Below are 25,011 nucleotides of genomic sequence, written 5' to 3'. Positions count from 1 at the left end.
TTCAGTGTTAAAGAACAAACATATTCTAAATGTTTGAATAAATAAGTCTGCTAGATTCTGCGATTCAGTCGATGCCATAGGCTGCACAATGTCGAGTCTTGATCTAGCAGAGGTCAGAGGACAGAGTTGCTGCGTTCCGTTTGGCCCAGGAAGTCGTAATTTACGAGATACTACTCGCAGTTTGAACTGGAACGCCCCTCACGGCTTGTTTTCTTCACGCGTGAACCCGTACCTCCCTACTGTGTACCCCTAGTTCGCTCTGGAAGTCGTGAACAAGACGGCACCAGGCAGCTCCCTGTATAACTAAGTGAAACTCTAATACTGTTTTATCAGCATTTCTGTCTATTTGTGTGTCATTAAATCAGTCGTACGCAGTATTCCCCAACTGTTCCGAGGACATCGCTGCCTCTTGTACGCGCAAAATACCGCGCAGTGCGCTCTTATCTACCGGCAAACAAAGCTAGCTTCGTCCATCTTTGTTCCGGGCTGTTGTTGGTGTCGTTCTCCGTCTGTCCCTCCCCTCCTACCTCTCCAGCAGACCGTGTGTGTCTCAGACAAAGAGCGCGTGACCACCACGCCGTGTGTGTGTGCGGCCGTGTGTGTGTGTGCGGCCGTGTGTGTGTGTGACGGGCTGTTCCACCTGCCTGCTGCTAGCTCATCCAGCGTGCTTACGTAGGGGTTACTGTACGTTTACTCTGCGCTGGTGTTGTAGTGTAGTAGTAGTGAGTGTAGGGCAGGGCGTGGCGGCTCGTTGTGGGAACAGCTGGGCCTTGTGGGGTAGGAGAGGTGGGGGGGTGGGTGGGGTTGCCTAGCCAACCACGTGGCTCTGGCTCTACACACACACATCTACACACTCGCCACATGGAATTTCACAGTGTCCCGTTTGCTACAACAAAGCACTGAGAGAGAACCACAAAGCACTGAGGGAAGCTCTCTCTCTCTCTCTCTCTCTCTCTCTCTCTCTCTCTCTCTCTCCCTATAGGAATGCACTACACTTATTCTCTCTGTCACTGTTTGTCTCTCGCCCTGTCCCTCTTTTTATCTTTCTTTCTCTATCTCTGTCTCTCTGTGGCGCATTTGGTGCATTGTAGAATCTCTTTCTTCCATCTCCCTCAACTGCGTGTCTCCAGAGCTTCTCTCTCTCTCTCTCTCTCTCCTCCTCTCTCTCTCTCTGTCTCTGTCTCTCTCCCTCTGTCTCTCTCTCACTCTCTCTCTGTCTCTCTCTCTCACTCTCACTCTCTCTCTCTCTCTCTCTGTTTTCACGTTTTTCAGCTCATTTGCACACCTCTCAGCCGCCGCTCACAGTCTGCTGATGGAATGGCGGTAGGCCAAGAGGCTTTGGTTTCAGTAACCTGTTGGGTTACCGTTAGGGTAACGTAAATAACTCCCTCGGCCGGGCCGGGAGACCCAGCAGCACACAGTCCGCTGTAAACCAGCAATAACACACATTACTCAGCTAGCTGCCCTCTGTCAGACTGGGGGAGGGAGGTAGGTGGAGGTTAGTGCAGTCACTCGGTACACACACACGCACACACACACACACACACACACACCGGGTTGAGCCTCTGCAACAGATGTCTTCCTCTGTACAGCTCGGGGGCTTGTAATACCTTTAAAGGAAAATGCTCGTTTTTGACAACCTGGACCTTATTTACGACATATTATAAGAAGTTTGACTCACCGAGATCACTTTTGTGTTGTTCGGAGGCCTGTAGAAGGAATTTAAAATCCAGCGCGAGCCAGTATATCCATGTAATGGCGTCGGACGGGGCAACGGGAATGCAGTTTCTCAAAATCCATTTTCGGCCGCTAAACGGTTGTTTTCATCAATCAGATTGGATGAATCGACAGTTGAGATTCCTCAACGCGAGCCATTGTTGTTTTCGTTTTCAAATACGTGGTCTTTAGCCTCTGTAATATGATCTTTACACGCCTTTCCCCACTTGCTCCAGCACGCATGCGCACAGGCCAGCGCGTAGACTGGCTATTCTCCCTCACATTCTCTGCGCTACGATCGGATTGTTGCTGACGAATGACGACGACAATATTCTCGGCACCAACAACGATCGTAGCGCAGAGAATGTGAGCCGGAGAATAGCCAGTCTGCACGCTGGCCTGTGCGCATGCGTGCTGGAGCAAGTGGGGAAAGGCGTGTAAAGATCATATTACAGAGGCTACAGACCACGTATTTGAAAACGAAAACAACAATGGCTCGCGTTGAGGAATCTCAACTGTCGATTCATCCAATCTGATTGATGAAAACAACCGTTTAGCGGCCGAAAATGGATTTTGAGAAACTGCATTCCCGTTGCCCCGTCCGACGCCATTACATGGATATACTGGCTCGCGCTGGATTTTAAATTTCTTCTACAGGCCTCCGAACTACACAAAAGTGATCTCGGTGAGTCAAACTTCTTATAATATGTCGTAAATAAGGTCCAGGTTGTCAAAAACGAGCATTTTCCTTTAAGACTCGAGCTTCTCGTCATAAAGTTCTCCTTCATACATGGTAGTTTGCTGTTGAACCCGACTGCTTCTGCTACATAGCTATGTATGCGTTTGTCATGTAAGCAAACAGTGATGGGGGAAGATTTGACCGCAGGCTCAAAGATAATCACAGGTCACTAATAATGACAACATTCAGTAATGTGCATGTTATTTTCATGCAAGAACCGTCGCGCACCACCACGTTTAAGGTTAGGGAGCAGACAGAGACATGGCTGCCTTAGAGAGACTAATATACCGGTTGGGCTCAGGGGTGAAAATTAGCCAAGGGGACTGTAGATGAAAAAATCTACCGGCCAAGTTAATTTTTTAACTTAATTTTTTATTCAGATAGCCTTCAGAAATCTAGTCGCCAATTGGAAATTTGACCTGCATTTGGCCGGTGGCAGGTGTTCATTTTCAGCCCTGGTTGGGCTGTTACAGCAGTAGCAGAAACACTGGCCTGTACATGTCAATGACAGCAGTTGAAGGACATGATGGTGGCTGTGTGTGTTTACAGTGGAAGCGTCACTCAGCCCTACGATCTCTACTGAGGACCATCGAGTCATCGTTAGGGACCTCCGTGCTTTGTTTGGAGGATGTTGGAAGTTGAATCGCTTGATGAAGTGGTACCGTCGGAGTGCATGGTGAGATGAGGGCCGGTGATCATTGGAAGAACAATGAGGCACATTTGATCTCATGATCTGAATTAGATCAAGTTAATGTGCTAAATGCCGGCGCTGTTGCTTGTAAGGGTAGGCTGTATCGATTGTATCAACCAATCAGCTCACCTCCAAGAAAAGGCATCGATTCCCCAGTCAGCGATCATTTAGCCCCAGCTTTGGATTTCTCTTCAGTTTGTTCTGTAGCACCAAGACACCCGACAAACCTCTGTTTATGGGCGTGTGATGGTGTGAGTTCTTGCCCACAGTGAATGTAGCTACATGGTGTTGTATAGGACTCCAGTCCACTCCAGCTAGAATCCCAACCTGCTTCTGTAATGGGAGGGAATGCTTGTCCCTCTGCCAAGTCTGGTGTCAACGATTGTCTGTCTGCAAACAATCAGACGTCTCCTCTGGCTCAGGCTTGGCTGAGCTGAGCTGGCACAACCCAGGCAACTCGGTGTCAGACCCACATCCTTTCCCTGCCTACCCCTCTTAGCTGGACGGACATATTTGAACCAAGATCTAGCTGTGTAGGCTACGTTCTGCACGTGTGCCAATTAAAAGATGCTGCCATTGCAGTAGTTATTATTAGCCATCTGACTTAGCCTAATGCTTAGCCTACATGCACACCAAGGCCATTATGCCACAACTCAAAACAAAGGCTCTGGCCTGTAAGTGCACACGCTTAACAGCACTGCGGCAGTACAGCATCATGTCTCCTGGCCCAGTCCAGAGGTTAATCCTCTTTGCATGGCTGGTGATCAAGCAGTGATGTAAAGGAGCTTAACAGAGTTACGCCTCTCTTCCCCTCCTTATTAGCTATGCAGGTGTCATGTGACTACTACAGTACGTACACACACACACACACACTAGGGATGTGCACAACTCACATTTTTCAGTCAATTAATCAGTGGGTGTTATGAACGATTAATTGATTAAGCGTTTGTTGGCCGACATTTGAAAGATTTCAATTTATTTGAATGAAAAATAGGAAAGACTACAATTCCATTGATTTTGACGCTAATATATAATTTAGCCCCCATTCCAATTAGGGATGCACAATAAATATCGGACGGATAATTATCAGGCCGATATCAGGAATTATGACGTCATACAGATAAATCCGATAGCGTTAAGATTAGCTCCGATAAATAAATAAAAAGCTCAGATAATAAAGCTGGATTGCGTAGCTTGCCAGTACTGTATTGTATGATTAGGAACAGGTCTATTTGATTTCTTTCTTGGCTCCGTCCGGTTTGTCTGTACTATGATGTGGATGGATTGGGAAGAGGGAAGTTTTTTTCTTTTGAGACAAATCAAGTGTTCCCTTTCTCCCGACCGTAAACGTAAACTTCCCCTGCAGAGAAGCTCGGTGTAAATAAACACTTGACTAAGGTTAATGTTTACATTTGCTATTCATTCAGAGAGAGAGTTTTGTTTCCATTACTTCAGGGAGCACAACAACCTAGCATCTGCACTGAATTGTTTATTTGCTAAGAAGAACCCACCCCTAACACACACACACACACACACATGCATACACTTGAAGGCACATCACTAACAAGAGGACAGAAAGCAAGAGGGACAGATGTTTGAGAAGTCAGTTGAAAAGGGGTAGAACTGGAGAGAGACAGCAGAGAGGAGGACGATAGGAGGGTAGAGTCAGCCAGTATGGAGGAAGTCGAGAGAAACGGGCAAGAAGCTTCCACAGCGCCAGGGAGGTCGAGGATCTGAGCTGCTATCCGAGCTGCTATCCTATCTTGTCCTGTGAGAACAACCATGCGGTTAGACCATTATAATAACTCTGTGGGTGAGACTGACCCCACAGGACTGCTGTTGCGTTTGGTGTAGGACCGTAAACCAGTGTAGTTCGGTAAACAGTACTGGTGCCCCTGGTGGTGGAGTAGTGCCAGCGCCTTGCCGCCCCAGAAGTCAGTGGGAGGGGTTGATTGTCCTGCTTATCGTCACAGAGAGAGAGGTCAAAGAGTGAATGCTCAGGTCAGGACGTTCTTATGAGACAGTAATCGACTTTACAAAGTTCTCTCAGCTGCAATATATTGGTAATATTTTGGTAATATGGTTGAATCTTGAAACCTGGGTTTTTGAATTAGACAGTGATGACTTCTGCTGCCTTGTATTATGGTGTGTTCCATTTGCACTGGGAAGTCAGACTTTCCAACTGGAATGCCCCCTGAAGTCGTATTTCCGACTTGGAAAGTCAGGAAACTCACCTTCCCCGACCTGACCCGACCACAATTCTGACCTCAAAATCAGCATAACAGCTCCGTGCAGTGATGCTGTAGTAATTGTTTAAAGCACTTAGTCTTATTTGGGTCTCATTAAATCAGTCAAACACACAGTACTGTCCAACTGTCTGTGGACATATTCTTTGTATGCGCAAAATACCACATAGTGCGTTATCAACTGGTATTGCTGAAAAGGCTAACTTGGCTGGAATTGGTATTACTAAGTGAGATCAGCTGGCATCTAGCGACTTTTATCAGAATGGGGTCAGGTGTGACGTGACGTACTCCTGCCTCTGACTTCTGAGGCAAAAGGAACACAGTATTATTCCATCTTGACCTCCCTAACGCGCCCCCCCCCCCACCCCCCCCCCCCTTCTCTCTGCAGGTCCTGCCCCTCCTTCCCTCCCCCGCTGGGCCCGGTTGCCATGGAGAACTCGTCAGTGGCGTCGGCATCCTCGGAGGCGGGTAGCACGCGCTCACAGGAGATCGAGGAGCTTGAGCGCTTCATCGACAGCTACGTCCTGGAGTACCAGGTGCAAGGCCTGCTGGGAGACAAGAGTGAGACGGAAGCGGACGGGGACAAGCCCCAGTCCCACATCTCACAGGTTAGCTTCCACTGATGCTAACGCTAAATGCTAAAGAAGCCCCAGTCCCACATCTCACAGGTTAGCTTCCACTGATGCTAACGCTAAACACTAAAGAAGCCCAAGTTCCACATCTCACAGGTTAGCACACTGATGCTAAACACTAAAGAAGCCCCAGTCCCACATCTCACAGGTTAGCACACTGATGCTAATGCTAAATGCTTAAGAAGCCCCAGTCCCATACCACAGTATGTATACAATTGAGACATACCACTCTGTCGCTTTGAAATGTGTCCACATCTGTCGCAGTCCATAAAGCGTGTTTCTCCACAGCTGTCGTGACTTGCACATGTGACGTAATTTCCGCTGCACACAGGATTGTGAGTCAGAATAGCCAGAAAAGTGTGCTGGCTTGCATATTGCAAAATATGACCGGATGTAGCAGGACATCCTGGTATTTTTGCCCTACTGCATGTAGCGTACTATGTATTGGGACATACTACACCTCACAGCCCCCATGAGAAGAACTGGGCTAGTTTACCCCATGGGACTGCACGGGCAGCTGGACACGCACAACACCACCGAGACGCTCCAGTAAGCTGATAACTCACCATCTGGAACCAAAAGGGTGGAGGAGAAGCGATTCGAATGCCGTGACGTAATTGAAAGTGTCTGACTGTGTGATATGGTCAGACTAGCGTTCTGCTTTAGCACCTGTGTCCTGCCTCGGTCCGCTCAACAGAAGTCACCATACAGTAGATAGAGATGTGGATGTGTGTGTGATGTGCCATCATGTATTTCATAATATGTTTATTTTCCGGTCAACCTGTAACTGTACCCTCTCTCTCTCTCTCTCTCTCTCTGTCTCTCTCTGTCTCTCTCTCTCTCTCTCTCTGTCTCTCTCTCTTTCTCTCTCTCTCTCTCTCTCTCTCTCTCTCTCTCTCTCTCACCCCCTCTCTATAAACCAGTGGACTGAGGACTGCAACGACAAGAAAGACGGGAGCTGGTCATCTTCGCGGGGGAGGGGCTCGTCCAAACCAGTGAGTCCTGTGTGTGTGTGCGTGTGCGTGTACAGTACGTTCTGGCCTGGTTAGCCCCCCGTATTTCCAATACCCACCCCCCACTCTGCCCCCATTGATCGAGGGAAACAAGAACTCAATGACAGCCAAGGTTACGTACACGGGCCGCAGACCCGACGTTTGATTCGACGTGCAGCGCTGCCCGTCGGCCATCGTTGCTGAGGTTGAAGATGCAAACCTACACCGCGTACAGTGCAGTCGTCCTGCTAGCTGAATAGGGCAGCGGGGCTCGGGTTAAAGTCCTCGTTTGCACACTGTAATTAACGTCTTGCTGCCGATGACCTGTCCAGATTAGGGTGCAGTCGGTGTAATTTACACCTCGCCTTTTGTTTGTTCCAGCTCATCTGCACAGTCACGACACTCGGACACACGGTGGTATTCACATTCTGATCTTGCCCTAGGGGGCTGTATTGATTTTTCTCTACTCTCGGCTCTCACAGCTATGTGTGAGTGTGTGTGCGTGTGTGTGTGCGTGTGTGTGTGTGTGAATTTGGTGAGCAGAAGCTTGAGAGGCCTGCTCACCCTGGGTCAGGGTTCACCCTCAAACTGCCCATGAGGAACACACACAAAATGCACACAGACAGACAAGACGAGCGCCAGAGGGAGAGGTTCTAGAGGTTCCTTCCCTTGTTAGAGCCGGCCAAGCAGGCAGTCTGTGTGCTGTAGATGGGCTCTGGGTGTCTGGGACCATTCATCCAAAGCACAGCTGCTTTCATGCAGCCTTCTCCCAGAATGCCGCACTCAGCAGCGCGCACACACACACACACACACACACACACACACACGCACGCACACAGGGTGACCACGGGAGCTGTGGTTGCCATGGGTTACCTGCCCTGTCAGCAGCACTCTCCTAGGGGATGATGGGATATTCCTCATGGAGGGGCTTCTCACACTGTCCGTAGAGGCACTCACACACACACACACACACACACACACACACACACACACACACACACACTACTGTAGTTGCCTACTTTGGGGAAAAATTGCTCTTCAAATGTAGATTTGATTAGTACTGTAGGCTACAGCAAAGCAGCGCACGCCACACAGTCTCCCGAGTCCCGTCCATCTTCCAATCATGCCAAAACACATTCTCCATTCTGTTCAACATGGCCAAAAAAACTACCAAACTGTATGAACAGTATCTTATCTATCTAGATGGCAAGGAAATGCCTTTCTTCTATAAGATACAAGCACATCTTCTCGGCAGACATTGTAAACCAGCACTGAATCTGATTAAGTGGACCTGCCCTATAGGGCTATTCCTCTTGTTGTTTTTTCAGTTGGCTCGGTTATAGGCCTAATAAAAGTACCCTCTTTGCACTAAATGTCACCCATGTTGACTGGGTATTACTTGAATCCCGTGAACACTTGAAATATTAGTTCACGTTACTGTTTGTCTTGTTCTTGACAATAGGTGGCGAGCACCCTCTTGTGGTTAGAACCGGTACTGACCAGTTCCCCATTATATGCGGATTTTCTATGCCTTTTCGATATAGGCCTATGATAATACCAAAAATCGAATATATTGGATTTTTGGAAAATATTTGAGAGAAAGTTGAATATCATTTCTGAGCTCAGTTGACAGCCCTAACACACACACACACACACACACACACACACACACACTCACACACTTATTCCCATCTACAGTATATCCATTTATGCACTGGGGTTACAAGTTGATATGGCAATGGTGTTCTAGTTTGTCCACCTCCCTCCTCTCCCTCCCTCCCCAGGATGAGTGGGAGCACAGCAGTAATGGCAGCACGGGTTCGAGGCCCAGCTCAGGGTCACGGCCCGGGTCTGGCTCCAGGTCCGGCAGCCGAGGACGCAACAGCCAGTTCAGGGCTCCGGTGCAGGTAAACTCACTCTCAAACTCCTTCTGCTCACGTGTGTGTGTGTGTGTGTGTGTGTGTGTGTGTGCGTGGATGCATGTGTTGCAAAGGTGTGTGTGTGTGTGTTGCAAGTAAGTTTGCAAAATTCCAAGAATATTCAAAGTTGGAAACTTTCCATGGGAATTAACAGGAATAAACTGGAAATTTTGGGGTTATTTATAGCAACTTTATTTACCTTGTCATATACAGACACAAATACAAACATGTTATTATGTCATAGCAGATATGTAGGCAACATTTCTAATAATTTCTTTTTTTGAATTAGATTTTTGACTTAATCTATTTGTGAGTAGAACTTTAATGGATTCTACAGCTCTCTTAGTGTGCAGGATGCTAGGAATTAGCTGTGCATGTGATGGAGGAATGCACTGTGCTGAGTTGAAATTCAACTGAATTTCCATTAATCTTCAGTCGGAGAACCTTAAGTCGACACAGATTCTTGAAGTTGACTAGTCGTTTTTTTTCTCCGCTGTCAAGGTGTGTTGGTGGGCTAAGACCACTCACCTGCCTTGTGATTTATACAGGACAGACCACTCACCTGCCTTGTGATTTATAGAGGACAGGCCAATTATGCGTTTTAGACCTAGACTATTACTGGAGCTATTAGTTGTGCAGTAAAAGGAGACTTAGGACTGATGTAGAGGAGGGAAGAAAGCAGGGAATCCTTCTCCCCTCCGCTGTGCGCCAGCAATCATGTGCATTTACCAAACAATATCACAACACAAAACTGCTTTCCTGAATCAATCTTCTTGTATTAACTAAGATATACGCTGGAACAAATATTGATTTCCCTTAGACATATTGAGCTCTAACGTCTGCAAAAAAGCTTCAGTGACAGCCAAAACATATCGTTGTTGAGTGCTGCCCAACGCATGAGCGTATTCGCGCACGCTTTCAAAGGCGCAGTTGAGGAGACCATCGTCAAATCACCCAACCCTAATGTAGGCTACGGGAAACTGCATAAAAACATGGGGGCATCGGAAGTTGATGGACAATGTGGGCTAGATGATTGACGTTTAGCAAGAAAAACTGGCTTCTTTTATTGTGCTGCCTGCGAGTTTGAGTTAGTTTGACAGCTGTCCCAACTCCCGCGGTCGTATGGCCTATTCCAACCAGAGATTCAACCATGCGTTCCTCCTTTTTCCTCCATATTAGACATATGGGGGGGAAAGGAGGAACGTTGAATCTCTGGTTGGAACAGGCCAATCTGATTTCACTCACAAAATTCAGTCGGGGACAGCCTTAGTTTCAACCAAGATCATGCTGCAAGATCTAGAATTGCATTTTATGTTGTTTTTTTCCCCCAACTAGGCTACATTTAAGTTCCCTGTTATTGGGGTCTGCGGTGGTGTAGTGGTCTAATGCATCGTGTTCCGGTGCAGCTGCCCACCGGGGACCGGCGGTCTCGCCAGATCTGAGTATGGCCGGATCCCAGAGGGAGGGGTCTATTGGGCCACCGCTCCCCAAGGGTGTAGTGTTGTCACGATACTGGAATTTCTAACTTCGATACGATACCTTGAAAAGTATCGATACTCGATACCATTTTCGATACCACGGGGAGAAATTGACAACATTGAGGGCATAACATTTTCGATTTTTTGACCTGCTGAAAGCAGACTGTCTTCCTCAGCCTCGACAGCGCTCCAGACACACGGTCTATATCCAGGCCCTTGCTAATGGCTAGGTGTAGGTTGTGCCCAAAGCAGGGGACCCATGTGAAGTCCTGCTGAAATGGTTTTTTGTTATTTGAGGCATTATCAGTGGTGATGCCAGCCATATTTGACATGTCCAGCTCCCATGTTTCATGTACCATCTCCTCCAACGCCTCCCTCAAGCTGTCCCCTGTGTGCTCTGAGTGCAGCCCAACACAGCCCAAACACCAGCTCTGAATGTCCCAGGATTCTGTTATAAACTGCAGAGTTACTGCCATGAATGTGGATGTGGCCCTGCTGGTCCACAGGTCAGTGGTGCATGAAAAGAAGGGTTTCCCCCCCAAGGCTCTCCATGATTTTATCTTTTGTTTAATTGTATAGGGTGGGGATTTCAGTGTACATGAAATGATTCCGTGAAGGAAGGGCATACTTGTTATTTAACTGTCCAAGAAGTTGTCTGAACCCAGGTTTCTCAACAGTATACACGGGGACCTGATCCATGCATATGTACTCTGCTACAGCCCTGTTCAGTTTCTTGGTTTCATTTGATTTTGCACAATACTTTCTTTGTTGTTCAAATACAGCTAGTAGGGTAGGCTGTGTGTGTGTCGCTTTTGTTGCTGGTCGATTCTCCTCAGCTTCTCTCTGGTACTATAAGAGAAGATAAATATCACACTTTTAAAAACCTTGGTTTCTCTTTAGATCCGACCTTTAAAAATAACTCTATTATCTAATCTAATCTTAGAAATTAAGTAAAGTTAATAGTACTGTGTGTTAAGCATAACAGCATCTAAGTTGATTTACTGACCATTAACTCAAGATTCCTGTTAGCCCAACAGCCATTCTCGAAGCTAAGCTAACTAGCTCTAGTTTACATCCATGAGCTAGCTAGTAGCTAGCTAGCTAATTCCCCTCAGCTATTCAGACGCCACATTGACTGCTTTGGCCCATTGCTGGATAGCTTTGAGGGGGATTAGCTAGCTTTGCTTCACGTTAGCTATCTTATCTACCACCCCCCCCCCACACACACACACAGTCAATGCGGCATTTCGATAGCAAGCTCATGGATGTATTAAACTAGAGTTCATGTATTAAACTAAAGTTAATAGTTTACTGGGCCATTTTGTTTAATGTTTCAGTGATGTTGAAAGTGGAGCTGTCACCCTCTCTAAATTCTTTATAGAGATCCGCGTGTCGGTCCTTCAGGTGTTTTGCTAAATTTGTTGTGTTTGCACCTTTCACTGGCACTACTCTGGAACAACGCTTGCAAATGGGCTTCGTGGCATCTTTAGCTTTTCCTTCGTCATTTGCTTCAAACCCGAAGTACTTCCAAACAGCACTTCTGCCGTTTTCTTTATCCACGAGTCGCGGAGGCTCTGCACTTGCCATCTTAGGAGCGAGTGAGAGGATTTGACAAGACAGGTCTGTGAGGGGGAGGGGGCGGGGCCATGTGTGCAGAGCAGCAGCGTGTGTGTGCCTGTGTGTGTGTGCCTGTGTGTGTGTGCCTGTGTGTGTGTGTGCGCCTGTGTGTGAACAACTCGCTGTAGGAGAGAAGACAGAGCGAGAAAGCCAGCTGGTATCGATAGTGTGGAAAATATCGATATTGCGGGAAATTAGTATTGAAACTGTTTTAAATATTCAGAATCGATATGAATCGAAAAATCGATATTTTTGACAACACTACAAGGGTGGTTAGTTTAATCTTGGCTTGAGAGTTCGTCACACAACAGACACCCTGACTGGTGTTGGAATTACGGTTGCGAGCTGAGAGAGTCAAGGAATCGTCTCTCCCCTTCGCACTGCTGACCGGCCGGGTTGTGTGACGTATCAGTTAGTAGAGGGTAACTGGACACTAGGTCAGGGTCAATCAGCTACCAAATTGTGTGAAAATGGGATAAAATCCGAATATAAATGTATAAAATAAAATAAAAAGTTGTTGAAAAAAAAGCTGTTATAGGCTACAAAAAAGGTCAACATTTCCAAAATTCCAGAGTTTAACTTCCCATGGGAAATTTCCTAGAAAGTTTCCGGAAATTTACCGGAAATTTTCCACCCCTTTGCAACCCTAGTTCCAACGCTCTGTGTGTGTGTGTGTGTTGCTGTAACTGTACCATTGTTCTCTTCTATCGTCCCTGTATCTGGGCTCACCCTCCAGGACATTCCTCTCTCCTGGAAGAAACGGAGCGGGAGTGACTGAACTCATGTCCTTTTAACACACGCTGCGTGTTGCAACAGGCTCTCTCTCCACAGTCGTAGCTGGGGTCGGGCCTCACAGCGCGGGTATTACAGGAGCGTGTAGAGGGGTCTGACCGCGTGGGGCTCATCCCATCAAATGATAACCACAACCACAGGCAATGTTACAGGGTAAAGGCTCTGACGAAGACCCCTGACCGGAGGCTCGGCAGGAAATGTGGACATTAGCCTTGACTTAGAAGCTTAGAAGCCCTCTTCAGTAATAAACACCAAGACCAGCCTGTCTCTGTATCATCATGTCCCACACAGTCAATACCCTCTGTAGCCCCTTCAGACCCCCTGGTAGGGTCGCTACCTCAGTCCCAGAGGTTGTCTGTAGCCCAGCCGTCTCTCAGGACCTGGCTGTCTCAGTGCACAGCTCCGGTGGGTCAGACTCTGGTAGTATCGCGAGAATTGCCGTCCACTGGGCCTCTAGCCTCCTGTTGTAATGCCGCTGCTGTGTTGTGTCTTCTAGAACGGGACCCGGGACGGCTCATCCTTGGACATCCTGGGCACAGACATCTGGGCCGCCAACACCATGGACTCTCACGGGTGTGTATGCCGTGTCCGGGGGAGGGGGGGGCTGGGGGGGCTGGGGTTCGAACCCAAGGTGCTGCGATACCACTGAGCTAACAATGGTAGCGGACAAGATGCTCCAGGATGGTTGAATGGTTGATTACAATCAATGAACAAACATAGCAGACACGGCAAAAGGTTCGAGCGTGAAGGTTGATTGAGCGAGCGCTACTACATGCGAAGGGTCAACCCCGACTCTTCAAATTGATGAGATCTATGGATATCATGCGTTTTTTAGCTCAATGATATCATGGCGGAGGTGAGAAAACCGAAGTGAAACATCACGGAGGAAGCAAGAAAAAGAAAAAGACAATCTGATAACATTATGACAGTATGACAGCGCACTTACTCACAGAGCCTGTATGGGGCGCAGTTCCGAGAAAACCGGAGAAAACGCTATGTATTGCTTTAAATGGTACCCATCAGATTAGAATTGGGACTTGCACTACATTTGATAGTCCCAAAGTGCGAGACAGACCAACTCCCTCGTCCTCTTCTACCACCCCAGGTATGCATGCTGTGCGCACCTCGATAAGTCCTGTTCGTTAACATTGACAGTACTTAAATCTAGTGCTAGATGTCTTCTTTGCTAGCTAGACTCCCTCTGTTATCGGCTTGCTAAAGCTATAACTTACAGTGGTTCATCCATTAGACTAGTAGTAACGTACTGCAGCTAACCAGCTATACCTAAAGTTAGCTACCGTTAGCTTGCTAGCTCGGTGCAGTGACGTTACGTTACTGGGCATACCTAGTGAATGAATGAATGACCAACTGTAGTCTAAGTTATACTACCGTCCAGTACATTCACTCCCGACATCATAAATACAGTATACGTCACAATACGACCACGGCGCATAATCGGCACCCTCTCCGTAGAGGCCAGATAACGGCACGCTAGGCTCCGCCAGCCTGGCACAGGGAAGAGCGAGCGGAGAGGGACGTTTTCCGCCACGTCAGCCAGCGTCGCGGGGGGCCGGCTGCAACCGTTCCTCGCGGCGTTCCGGCCTCGGCGGCGCTCGGCAGACGCGGCAGGACGCGGATAGCCGTCACAGAGGCTACGAATGGTCTGTGGCTTTGTTCTCAACCCCTCTAGACGATGCGCACGCCACTTCAGAGGAGCCTGGGCCCAGCCTGGGTGCTTTCACCCAGACCTGTCTCTCTCTCTCTCTCTCTCTCTCTCTCTCTCTCTCTCTCTCTCTCTGTCTCTCTCTCTCTCTCTCTCTCTCTCTCTCTCTGTCTCTCTCTCTCTCTCTCTCTCTCTCTCTCTGTCTCTCTGTCTGTCTCGCTCTCTGTCTCTCTCTCTCCTAGCACTCTCTCTCTCTCCTAGCACTCTCTCTCTCTCTCTCTCTCTCTCTCTCTCTCTCCTAGCACTCTCTCTCTTCTAGCACTCTCTCTCTCTCTCTCTCTCTGTCTGTCTGTCTGTCTCTCTCTCTCTCTCGCTCGCTCTCTCTCTGTCTGTCTCTCTCTCTCTCTCTCTCTCTCTGTCTGTCTCTCTCTCTCTCTCTGTCTGTCTCTCTCTCTCTCTCCTAGCGCTCTGTCTCTCTCTCTCTCTCTCTCTCTCTCGATCACAGCAGGAGGTCTGTACCAGGGATCACCCAACAGCCCTCCTGGCATCATTCGTCAGCGCAGCGCCCCGGTGGGGGGGGTCACTGATGCTCTGTCCGCCACCGCACTGCCAGTTCAGGATAAATCCTGAAGAAGTGAATGACCACAGCCCCCGGGAGGGGGGTAGAACCTCAGCGTCTAGCGAGGTTAGAAGGTCAACACTGTTATTCTACTAAGTGTCTATAACCCCCCGTCTGTCTCTGTCGTTCCGTCCCCTCTGCCCCTCCACCCCCTGCTCCTCCTCCACCTCCTGCTCCTCCTCCTCCTCCACCTCCTGCTCCTGTAGGGGTGCCACGTGGGACATGCAGCCCGAGAAGCTGGACTTCAGCCAGTTCCACAGGAAACCCTTCCGGGGCACGCCGAAGCACCTCCCACACATCGACAGAGAGGGGTGAGCCATCTCTGCTCTCCGCTCTGCTCGGCTCTCCTCCGCCCCGTTCGTCTCTCTGCTTCACTAGCTCTGCATCTCTCTCCCGTCTCTCTCTCGTCTCCCAGGATGATGAAAGGTCAGTTTGAGGAGGACGATGGGATCGACCTGAACGACATGGAGAGGTTCCTGCCTGGCTTCCCAGTAAGTGGCCAAACGAGTTTCCGACTAGCAGTGGGATGAAATATGAAGTGGTTTGATTCATGTGCGTTATGGTGTCATTTGGGGGGATGCTGCCTCCCTGGCTTTTGCGTCAGTCACGCACAACCACAAACGTCTTGGTGGCGAGCGCCCTCTTGTGGCTAAAAGATAAAAGAACAGCACTTAAGTGAAGTAGTCGTTTATTCGGCTAGGTTTTAAATCGATTTATGCTGACATCTAGTGGCAGAACTGGGTGCCTGCATGCAGCCCAGGGTAATGTGGCTTTGAAAGAAAGGACTGCACTGCCCTCCAGTGGCAGGTTGCAGGTACAGCATTTACCTATTTATTTTCCCATCGGGACGGAGCACTATAATTTCTTACAATATCAATCCTGTGCCTTAACATGTCTGAAAATGAGCGAGGGAGTGAGTGGATGCATTTTGTAGAAGCGTAGAGTGTCTGCTGTCATCAAAATAATAATAATATCCGTAAGCCCTCCTTGCTATAGATCCTGGAAGTTTGTTTCTTTCCGTCGGCTGCTGACTCAGTCTCATTTGGCAGAATCTCATCTGGGTTTGGCTCAGCAACACCAGAAGGTCAAAAGAAATGGGCAGGCGAGTTCCTACACACACACACACACACACACACACACACACACTGGCCTGCCCCACCTGTCTGGTCCCCTGCCCAGGCAGGCATCCAGTAAACTTGGCGTCCGCGGCCATCTCGTCACTCCACTGCCAACCTGCTGCGATGGCGCCGGTCCAGCCTATTGTTATGCAGCGCCCGGCAGACCACGTCAGCCTCTGTCTCCTCCGACCGCACTCCGAGGCCCCAGACTGCCCTGGAAGAACACAGAGGAAGGAGCCGAGACGCCACAAATAACCCAGAGTCACAATAACGCCGTAGGACCAAATATACACGGGCGGAGGTTCCTCAACGTGGATCACCGGAGAGAGACTGACCGTCGGGACTGACCGTCTCCGACGGAGTCACGGTTTGTAAACGGTCCGCGTCTCGTCCCAGCGGGTCCGGGTACTCACGGCGGTCCCCGCTCACCAGGACGCCGTGGACCGGTCCGCGTCCCACTGAGGGAGCTGAGAGCTGTCCACCGTGCCTTTAGTGTGTGTTTTTGTAGGAACCACACACAAACACGCGTGCGCGCACACACACACACAACGGGGATTAGACCCCAGCTGGGATCCATCAGTCGGGGTTGTCATCCGCTCTCTCTATCCATGAGGTTATTCTGCCCGGATACCGGAACAATAAGTCCTCTGCCCCCCTCTCCCTGGGGAAGGGGAGGGGGTGGTTGAATGTCGCCGGTTTAACTCAACCGGATTGGTTGAAATTTTGGGTTCCGCCCCAGACGGCGCTTTTTCTCGCTCCCGGGGTCAGGGGCGAGACGTTTCTCGGGGCTTCTGCGTTGCGTCAGCAGAGGCGTGGGGCGCACCGAGGCGGAACGCCGCCTTCTCCTCCTTCCACCGTCATCGTCCCCGAGACTCCAGGGTAACTCTGGGGCAGGAGGACTACGTCAACCCCCCCCCATTCCAAACAACCCCACTTCCTCTTCCCCAGCCAGGGGCCCAGAATAGCAACACAAAGGGCCAATGTGGAGAAGTACCTGGGCAGGAAAGCAGGCTTCCTCCCCCTAGCGAGAGCGGAGCCTGACCCAGCCAAGGAGCGGCCTACTGGGAGCGCTGCTGGCTTCCCTGGAATGCTGACTGCTGGCACACACACATAAACTCTCTCTCTCTGTCTCTCTCTCTGTCTCTCTCTGTCTCTCTCTCTGTCTCTCTCTCTCCTCTCTCTCTCTGTCTCTCTCTCTGTCTCTCTCTGTCTCTCTCTCTCTGTCTCTCTCTAACTCTCTCTGTCTCTCTCTCTCCTCTCTCTGTCTCTCTCTCTCTGTCTCTCTCTCTCTGTCTCTCTCTGTCTCTCTCTCTCTCTCTCTCTCTCTCTGTCTCTCTCTCTCTGTCTCTCTCTCTCTCTCTCTCTCTCTCTGTCTCTCTCCTCTCTCTTTCTCTCTCTCTCTCTCTGTCTCTCTCTCCTCTCTCTCTCTCTGTCTCTCTGTCTCTGTCTCTGTCTCTCTCTGTCTCTGTCTCTTGTCTCTCTCTCTGTCTCTGTCTGTCTCTCTCTCTGTCTCTGTCTCTCTCTCTCTGTCTCTCTCTCTCTCTGTCTCTCTCTCTGTCTCTCTCCCTCTCTCTCTCTCTCTCTCGCACGCACGCACCCACGCAGACCTGACGGCAATAACATGAGAGGTTATTTCTAGTGCAGTGAATCCACGTTGTGCTTTTCCGTGGATGAGTCAGTCCCATTCCCCCGTTCGGACGAGGTCGTGCGCAGGTCACACACTGACAGGATAGGATGGATACAGCCGCCTAGTGATGGACTGTCAACTCGATGGTCATGGTGTGTGTTATTGCGTGTGTGTTTGCGTGTGTCCAAGCATTAGCAGTAGGTTTATTGACATGGCCAGATGAACACGAGGGCAAGGGTGCATCCTCAGACCAGGGGAGGTGAAGGAGAGGAAGCCACTTGGACACGTTGAGATGTGCCCCAGGGCAGACATTAGTTACCGTCCTTTTCTTGTCCGGTCTTCCTCTGTCGACCCACAGTAACGCACGCACACACACACACACACACTCGAACAGTCTCAGACAGCTTGGCTCATTGGGTTGATGATGTCAACACAAGGCTTTTTATTGTGACATAGTCAGACAACTGTGTACGCTCTGGGGCTTTCTCTGCAGCCATGTCCTCGTCAACAACCTGTGAGTGTGCGTGCGTGCGAGCGTGCGTGCGTGTTGTCATTCACCCAAGTCACTATCCTTTAAAATCAAACGATATTTGCGCGTTGATATAGCGTTGATTTAGCGTTGATATTCCAAATCCCGTAGCGGCGCACTCCGGTCTTGTTCGCGTTACTCGCCTGTCACGTGTTGTCCCACCACCGCCGCGCCGACGGGCCGGCCTGCAGCCGATGGCGTTCTCCTCTTTCCCATTGGCTGAAGGCATAGCGTTTTTTCATCCACATTAGAGACGGCCTGTCTGTTCCCTCGCGTCCGTCCGCGCGCACTCGCGCGTTTTTTTCCCTAGACGCGTGCGTCATGTCGCCCTCTCAGACGGCCCATCTCGTCCCAGACGTCGTCACCGCCGCCGCGCCCCTCCCCAGCGCTGTCCGGTGTGGCGGGCCAGACGCAGTGACTCAGGCGCTGTGGCAAAACATGCGAGTCAATCCGCCTGATTAGATTAGAGTGGACGGCGTCTCTCCGCTTTGGTGACAGGACGATCGAGGGTGACTGTGTGTGTGTGTGTGTGTGTTTTTGTTGTGTGTGTCGCCATGTCTCCATTGTCTCTTGGGGGTAGGTGAGGGGGTGGCGGGCGCAGGGGGGGGGGGACCAGGAAGTCTGCGGAGGACGCGTCCGGTTCCCAGTGCAGACGCAGACCTCTCAGACTGGCTGGCCCCGGACCCCGGGGGGCCTACGTGCCCTGGAGCACAGAGCCTGGCTGGCTGGATGTCTCGGCCCCGGGGTCCGTCTGGGCCTTGGAGCCGGAGCTAAACTTGGCCCCCGGTCCCGAACCTCCCTCCTCCTCCCCCTCCTCCTCCTCCTCCTCCTCCTCCTCCTCCTCCTCCCCCTCCTCCTTCATCTCCTCCTCCCTCCCTCCTCCTCCTCCTCCCTCCCTCCTCCTCCTCCTCCCTCCTTCGCTCCACGCTGTCCAGGACAGGACAATGCAGAGGTCAGAGTGGTACTCAGCCCCCTCCTACGCCCTCTTCCTGCCATTGTCCAGGACTGCGTCTGACCACAGCCTCAGGCTGCTAGAGAGAAGGGAGCTCGTCGGCCGGCCGGAGCGCACACACACACACATACACACATACACACACATACACACATACAGTATACACACACACACACACACACACACACACACACACATACACACACATACACACATACAGTACACATACACACACACACACACACACACACACAGTACACATACATACACACACACACATACAGTACACATACACACACACACACACACACATACAGTACACATACAAACACACACATACACACATACAGTATACACACACATACACACATACAGTACACACATACACACACAGTACACACACACACACACACATATATACACACATGCGCACACACACACTTAATTCACGAATATATACAGACATACATGACACGCACATGATACATGGAACTATTAATTAATTCATTGTACAGTATGTTAACACAACACGCACACACACACATTGTCAGTACATTTTGCTCTTACTACAGTATGTATCCTTCAAGCCTACTTTATTTATTTCTATGTAGGCTACAATTGAGTTTCCCCTCAGGATCAATAAAGTCTCTCTCCATCTAGCTGGCTATGCGCACGCTGGCAGCTCTAGACAGGCCAGTCTGGCCGTGAATGAAGAGGGCCACCAGGGACTTCCATTGTCACACGTTCCTGTCCCTAACTGTCACTGCTTGGCCGTCCAGACTGGGGAGCATTCCATCACGCCTGGGTCAGTGACAGAGTGACTCTGTGTGTCCTGGCCCCGCCCCCTGGTGGTTGTGGGACCCGGGACCCGTGCGGGGGGGGGGGGGGGGGGTTGTGTAACAGCCACTGTTTGTGATGCTGGCGGAGTCAGGCAGTGATGATCAGTGAAGCCTGGCTTTAGAGAACTCCACAGAGCCCTCTCTGTTTCTCTCTCTCTCCCTCTCTCTCTCTCTCTCTCTCTCTCTCTCTCTCTCTGGCGCACACACTCCTACTCTATCCGTTTGTCTCCTCTCTATCTCGCTCTCCTCCCTCTGTCTCTATCACCCCTCTCTCTATCCCCTCTCTCTTTCTCCCCCCTCTCTTTCTCTCTCTCTCTATCTCCCTCTTTCCCCCACCTCTCTGTCTCTCTCCTCTCTGTCTCTATCCCCCCTCTCTCTATCCCCTTTCTCTTTCTCCCCCTCTCTTTCTCTCTCTCCCTCTCTCTCTCCTCTCTGTCTCTCTCCTCTCTGTCTCTGTCTCTATCCCTCCTCTCTCTAACCCCTTTCTCTCTTTCTCCCCCTCTCTTTCTCTCTCTCTCCTCTCTGTCTCTATCCCTTCTCTCTTTCTATCTCCTCTCTCTGTCTCTGTCCCCCCACTCTCTCCCTCTCTCTCTTTCTCTCTCTCTCCTCTCTCTCTCTCTCTCTCTCTCTCTCTTTCTCTCCCTCTCCCTCTTCCCCCCCCCTCCCCCCCCCTCTCTCCCTCTCTCTCTCCCTCTCTCTCTCTCTCTCTCTCTCCCCCCCCCTCTCTCTCTCCCCCCCCCCTCTCTCTCTCTCCATTGTGTCTCGTCCTTGGCTGGCGCAGCAGCCAAAGCCCCTCGCTGATTATGGTTCCATTATGCAACCAGTGACCCCTCAGCCAGAGAACCCAGGAAGGAACACTGTCTCCCTGGGAACAGGACGACAGAACCCTCACACGGTTCCAGTTCCGTAGTTCCAGTACACACAGCGACGTTCTTCTCCCTGGCGTTCTGAAAATGAGTCATTCCTCCACCGAAAGCTGTAGCTTAATCTACGCTCATAATGTCTAATGTCAGCAGCTAGTGAAAGTGGTCTGTTACTGTACGTCAGAGACATTTGATTAGTACGGGAGAAAGGGCCAGGCTGCCTGAGTATTACGATTCTACAATTCTACAATGCTGTATTACAATAAGCTTCAATTTGCCGAACTGACCGCAAGTTCTACTGGAAGCACACATTTTCTCATAGGTCTCCGGTTCTGTGGTCAGTCGTTCGCCGCGCGCCTCGGCGAGGGAGGAAAACTGGAGTTTGCCTGTTGCTAGGTGATGACTGCTATTGTGCAATAGTGTAATATTGTTAAAAGCTATGTGTGTTGGCTGCGTCTTATCAGAGAGTTATTCACCACTGCCCACACTCTGGGTTTGGATGGGTGTGTGCGTGCGTGTGTGTGCACGCACATACTTGTGTGTGTGTGTGTCTGTGTGTGTGCATACTTGTGCATGTATGTGTGTGTGTGCATACTGTACGTGTACGTGTGTGTGTGTGTGTGTGTGTGTGCGCGTGTGTGCGCGTGTGTGTGTGTGTGTGCGTGCATGCATGCCTGCTCCCGGTCCGTCCAGGCTCGTGAGACGGACAGAGACAGAGCGGTGATGTGTCCCTCAGCGGAGAGGCATTCCAGAGTGTATCCTGTTTGGTCGGACGCTCCTCGTCTCCCTCCTCTGCGCCGCCTTCTGCTTCCCCGGAATACCTCTCCTAATGGAAGAATGGAAGCTGGGAGGTCAGCGAGGGACACTTGGACGGGCGTCCTAGCTGGGAGAGCCAGGAGAGTGTGTGTTGCGCGGGGACAGACGCCAGCTGGCTAGCGTAGCCACTCCTTACCGTCTTAGCCTAGTCCACACTGTTCAGACGGGGGTGCGACCAGCAGGACTGAACCGACCTGGCGTCGGGGTGTATGAGATGACCGGGGGGGGGGGGGGGGGGGGGGGGTCAGGCGATCTCCACCGTGTCGTACTCGAGGCCCCCTGATACCGGCATCCCGCCGTCGCCCCTCATCCCACGGCGAGAACCGGCCCGGACCTCTGCAGGTTCGATCACCCGCGCTCGCCCGGCGCTCTCGTCCGCGCCGCCGCCGCGCTCGACACGCCTCCGAAACCAGCCCCTCGTTCCTGGACCCGACGCGGTCGTTCCCCCCGCGAAACCAGAAACCTTTCTGCTGCAGTCATCTCTGTCTTTCTCTCTCTCTCTTGCTTTCTCTCTGTCTGTCGCTCTCTCGCTCCCTCCCTCTCTCTCTCTCTCTCTCTCTCTCCGTCTCTCTCTCTCTCTCTCTCCCTGCCTGTTCAGAAGCGAGATGAATAAAGACTTAAGAACTCTCTCTCCCACTCCCTTCCTGTTGGAGGACGCGGGCGTCTCCGCGCTACATTCCTGTCCGTCAGGGGCAGCGGAGACGAGCCACTCCATCCATCTGCCTCTGGTGAAATACTGCAGGCCTTAATGACACACGGCGCTCACAGGTTTCTCTCTGTGGCTCTCGTGTTCAGCGCTTTTGGACGGAGGCCCGACAGACATAAATAAAACGGCGACGGAACAATGGATGACTGGCTTTGTGAATGAGCCTCACTTAGAGGGTGTCCTTACATACAGGAAGTCACCTCCAAAACACCGTCTCCAGTGCCCGCTTTCTCCCTACACGTACACAACACACACACACACACACACACTTCTATCTCAGTGCGAAATTGCGCCCGTTTTGGTTGCATATGCTCCCAGCATTTAATCTGCGTACGACCTCAGAATATAATTGGGAGCATTTGTTCCGAGTGCAAATGATTGTTCTGGTGCAATCTCCCCCCCCCCCCCCCCCCCTAATCGAACATCCCTTTCACGAGGGTGTGTGACAGTGACCTTTCTAACCAATCAAACATGACCTTGACACCCTTTCTTTCATGTTGATTTTAGACACAGAGCTGATGCATTAAGTAGTGTTGCAAAGTGTTCAGCTAACAGATGCTCCTCTTCACATTTGTCCCTCAATGAAGAAGAGAATCTTGTCAAAGTAACGTCCAGGTTTGCTGGCTAACGCAAGCTTCAAAGTTCTGTCTGTAACGTTGTCTAGGCTACAGTTAAGTTATCTAGGCTACAGTTAAGTTATCTAGGCTATAGTTAAGTTATCTAGGCTACAGTTAAGTTATCTAGGCTATAGTTAAGTTATCTAGGCTACAGTTAAGTTATCTAGGCTACAGTTAAGTTATCTAGGCTACAGTTAAGTTATCTAGGCTACAGTTAAGTTATCTAGGCTACAGTTAAATTATCTAGGCTACAGTTAAGTTAGCTAGGCTACAGTTAAGTTATCTAGGCTACAGTTAAGTTATCTAGGCTACAGTTAAGTTATCTAGGCTATAGTTAAGTTATCTAGGCTATAGTTAAGTTATCTAGGCTACAGTTAAGTTATCTAGGCTATAGTTAAGTTATCTAGGCTACAGTTAAGTTATCTAGGCTACAGTTAAGTTATCTAGGCTACAGTTAAGTTATCTAGGCTACAGTTAAGTTATCTAGGCTACAGTTAAATTATCTAGGCTACAGTTAAGTTAGCTAGGCTACAGTTAAGTTATCTAGGCTACAGTTAAGTTATCTAGGCTACAGTTAAGTTATCTAGGCTACAGTTAAGTTATCTAGGCTACAGTTAAGTTATCTAGGCTACAGTTAAGTTAGCTAGGCTACAGTTTAGATTATATTATTCGTTTTCACACGTTTACCAAGATGATGGTAGAAAGGAAAGCAGCATTGTCGGGCGTCTGATCTTCATGAACTCTCGACACACTTGAAGATCTGATTGGGATCAGTGTAGTGGGTCCTGCCGAGATGTCCGATGACTCGGTCTCAGTGAAGAGATGGACGGAAGACGGAGAGCACATTTGAAATCCTGGCCCCGGGATATTGCGCAAGGCCCCGGCGGCGTAGCCTCGTGAGATCATTCTGAGATCAGGATGGTCTCACCAGGCTAACAGTGGTGGCCTACCATGCATTTGTAAGGCTACTTTCACCATTTTACATTACTTTCCGTACAGTTATATTGTTGTTGTTCATCAATAATTTGTTTTATTACATACAGTATGTTGTGCTACAAAGTAAAACCAATTTCAAGCCCAGCCATGTATATACAGTACTGTAGGCTCCTTTCCATCTCACGTGTCTTGTTATACAAGGAGAACTTCCAGTACATGGAATGTCTGAGGCACCTCCCAGAGTTTGGCCTTGATCAGTTCACACGGCCAGGAAACCCTCCTGGACCCTAGTCATAACAGGTAGGCCTAGACATGACCTCTCTCCCGCCACCGCTCGCTCTCTGTTGTTGTTGGCGGCGATGCTGGTCAGATATGCCGGTCGGAGTGACCAGGGGTCGGCATGAGGTCATATTTGCTGTATCCCGCGCGTGTCGCTGTTTGAGCTGGCCCCTCCCACAGGCCTTTAACTCTCCCCCCCCCCCCCCCCTGGAATGTGGCATGGTACGTGAGCATCCTGGCTGGGAGTTGTGCTCGTATTGAGACGCACACACACAGCCCTGCCATCACACACACACACACACACACACACAGCCCTGCCATCACACACACACACACACACACACACACACGGCCCTGCCATCACACACACACACACACACGGCCCTGCCATCACACACACACACACGGCCCTGCAATCACACACACACACACACACACGGCCCTGCCATCACGTCCGCAGTGTCCACTAGGCCTCCCCTCTCTGCCTAATGCAAGTGGGTCATAGGTGAGCTGGCTGGGGACGAGCCAAAAACACCTCTTTGTTCTGCCCTGTCCTGTCTGCTGCCTTGCTTAGAACGTGCACACACACACACACACACACACACACACTTCCTTCAGTGGAGTG

The 25,011-nt window shown here is 50.2% G+C and overlaps 1 protein-coding gene across 2 annotated transcripts in view; it reads left to right on the top strand.

Annotated features, from left to right (window-relative positions):
- Positions 1-25,011, top strand: part of ctif (CBP80/20-dependent translation initiation factor) — a 72,914-nt gene that overhangs the window by 7,736 nt on the left and 40,167 nt on the right. For both annotated transcript variants that reach the window (XM_084441939.1, XM_084441938.1), the window contains exons 2-7: positions 5,781-6,000; positions 6,948-7,019; positions 8,801-8,923; positions 13,319-13,395; positions 15,311-15,415; positions 15,520-15,595. In XM_084441939.1, coding sequence (XP_084298065.1) covers positions 5,821-6,000; positions 6,948-7,019; positions 8,801-8,923; positions 13,319-13,395; positions 15,311-15,415; positions 15,520-15,595 — 633 coding nt within the window. In that variant the 5' untranslated portion in view covers positions 5,781-5,820. The remainder of the gene's footprint in view (positions 1-5,780; positions 6,001-6,947; positions 7,020-8,800; positions 8,924-13,318; positions 13,396-15,310; positions 15,416-15,519; positions 15,596-25,011) is intronic.

The sequence above is a fragment of the Borostomias antarcticus genome (assembly GCF_949987555.1).
Source record: "Borostomias antarcticus genome assembly, chromosome: 8".
NCBI classification, from domain to species: Eukaryota; Metazoa; Chordata; class Actinopteri; order Stomiiformes; family Stomiidae; genus Borostomias; species Borostomias antarcticus.
The sequence above is the reverse complement of the archived record's forward strand: the minus strand, read 5'-3'. Positions and strand labels throughout refer to the sequence as shown.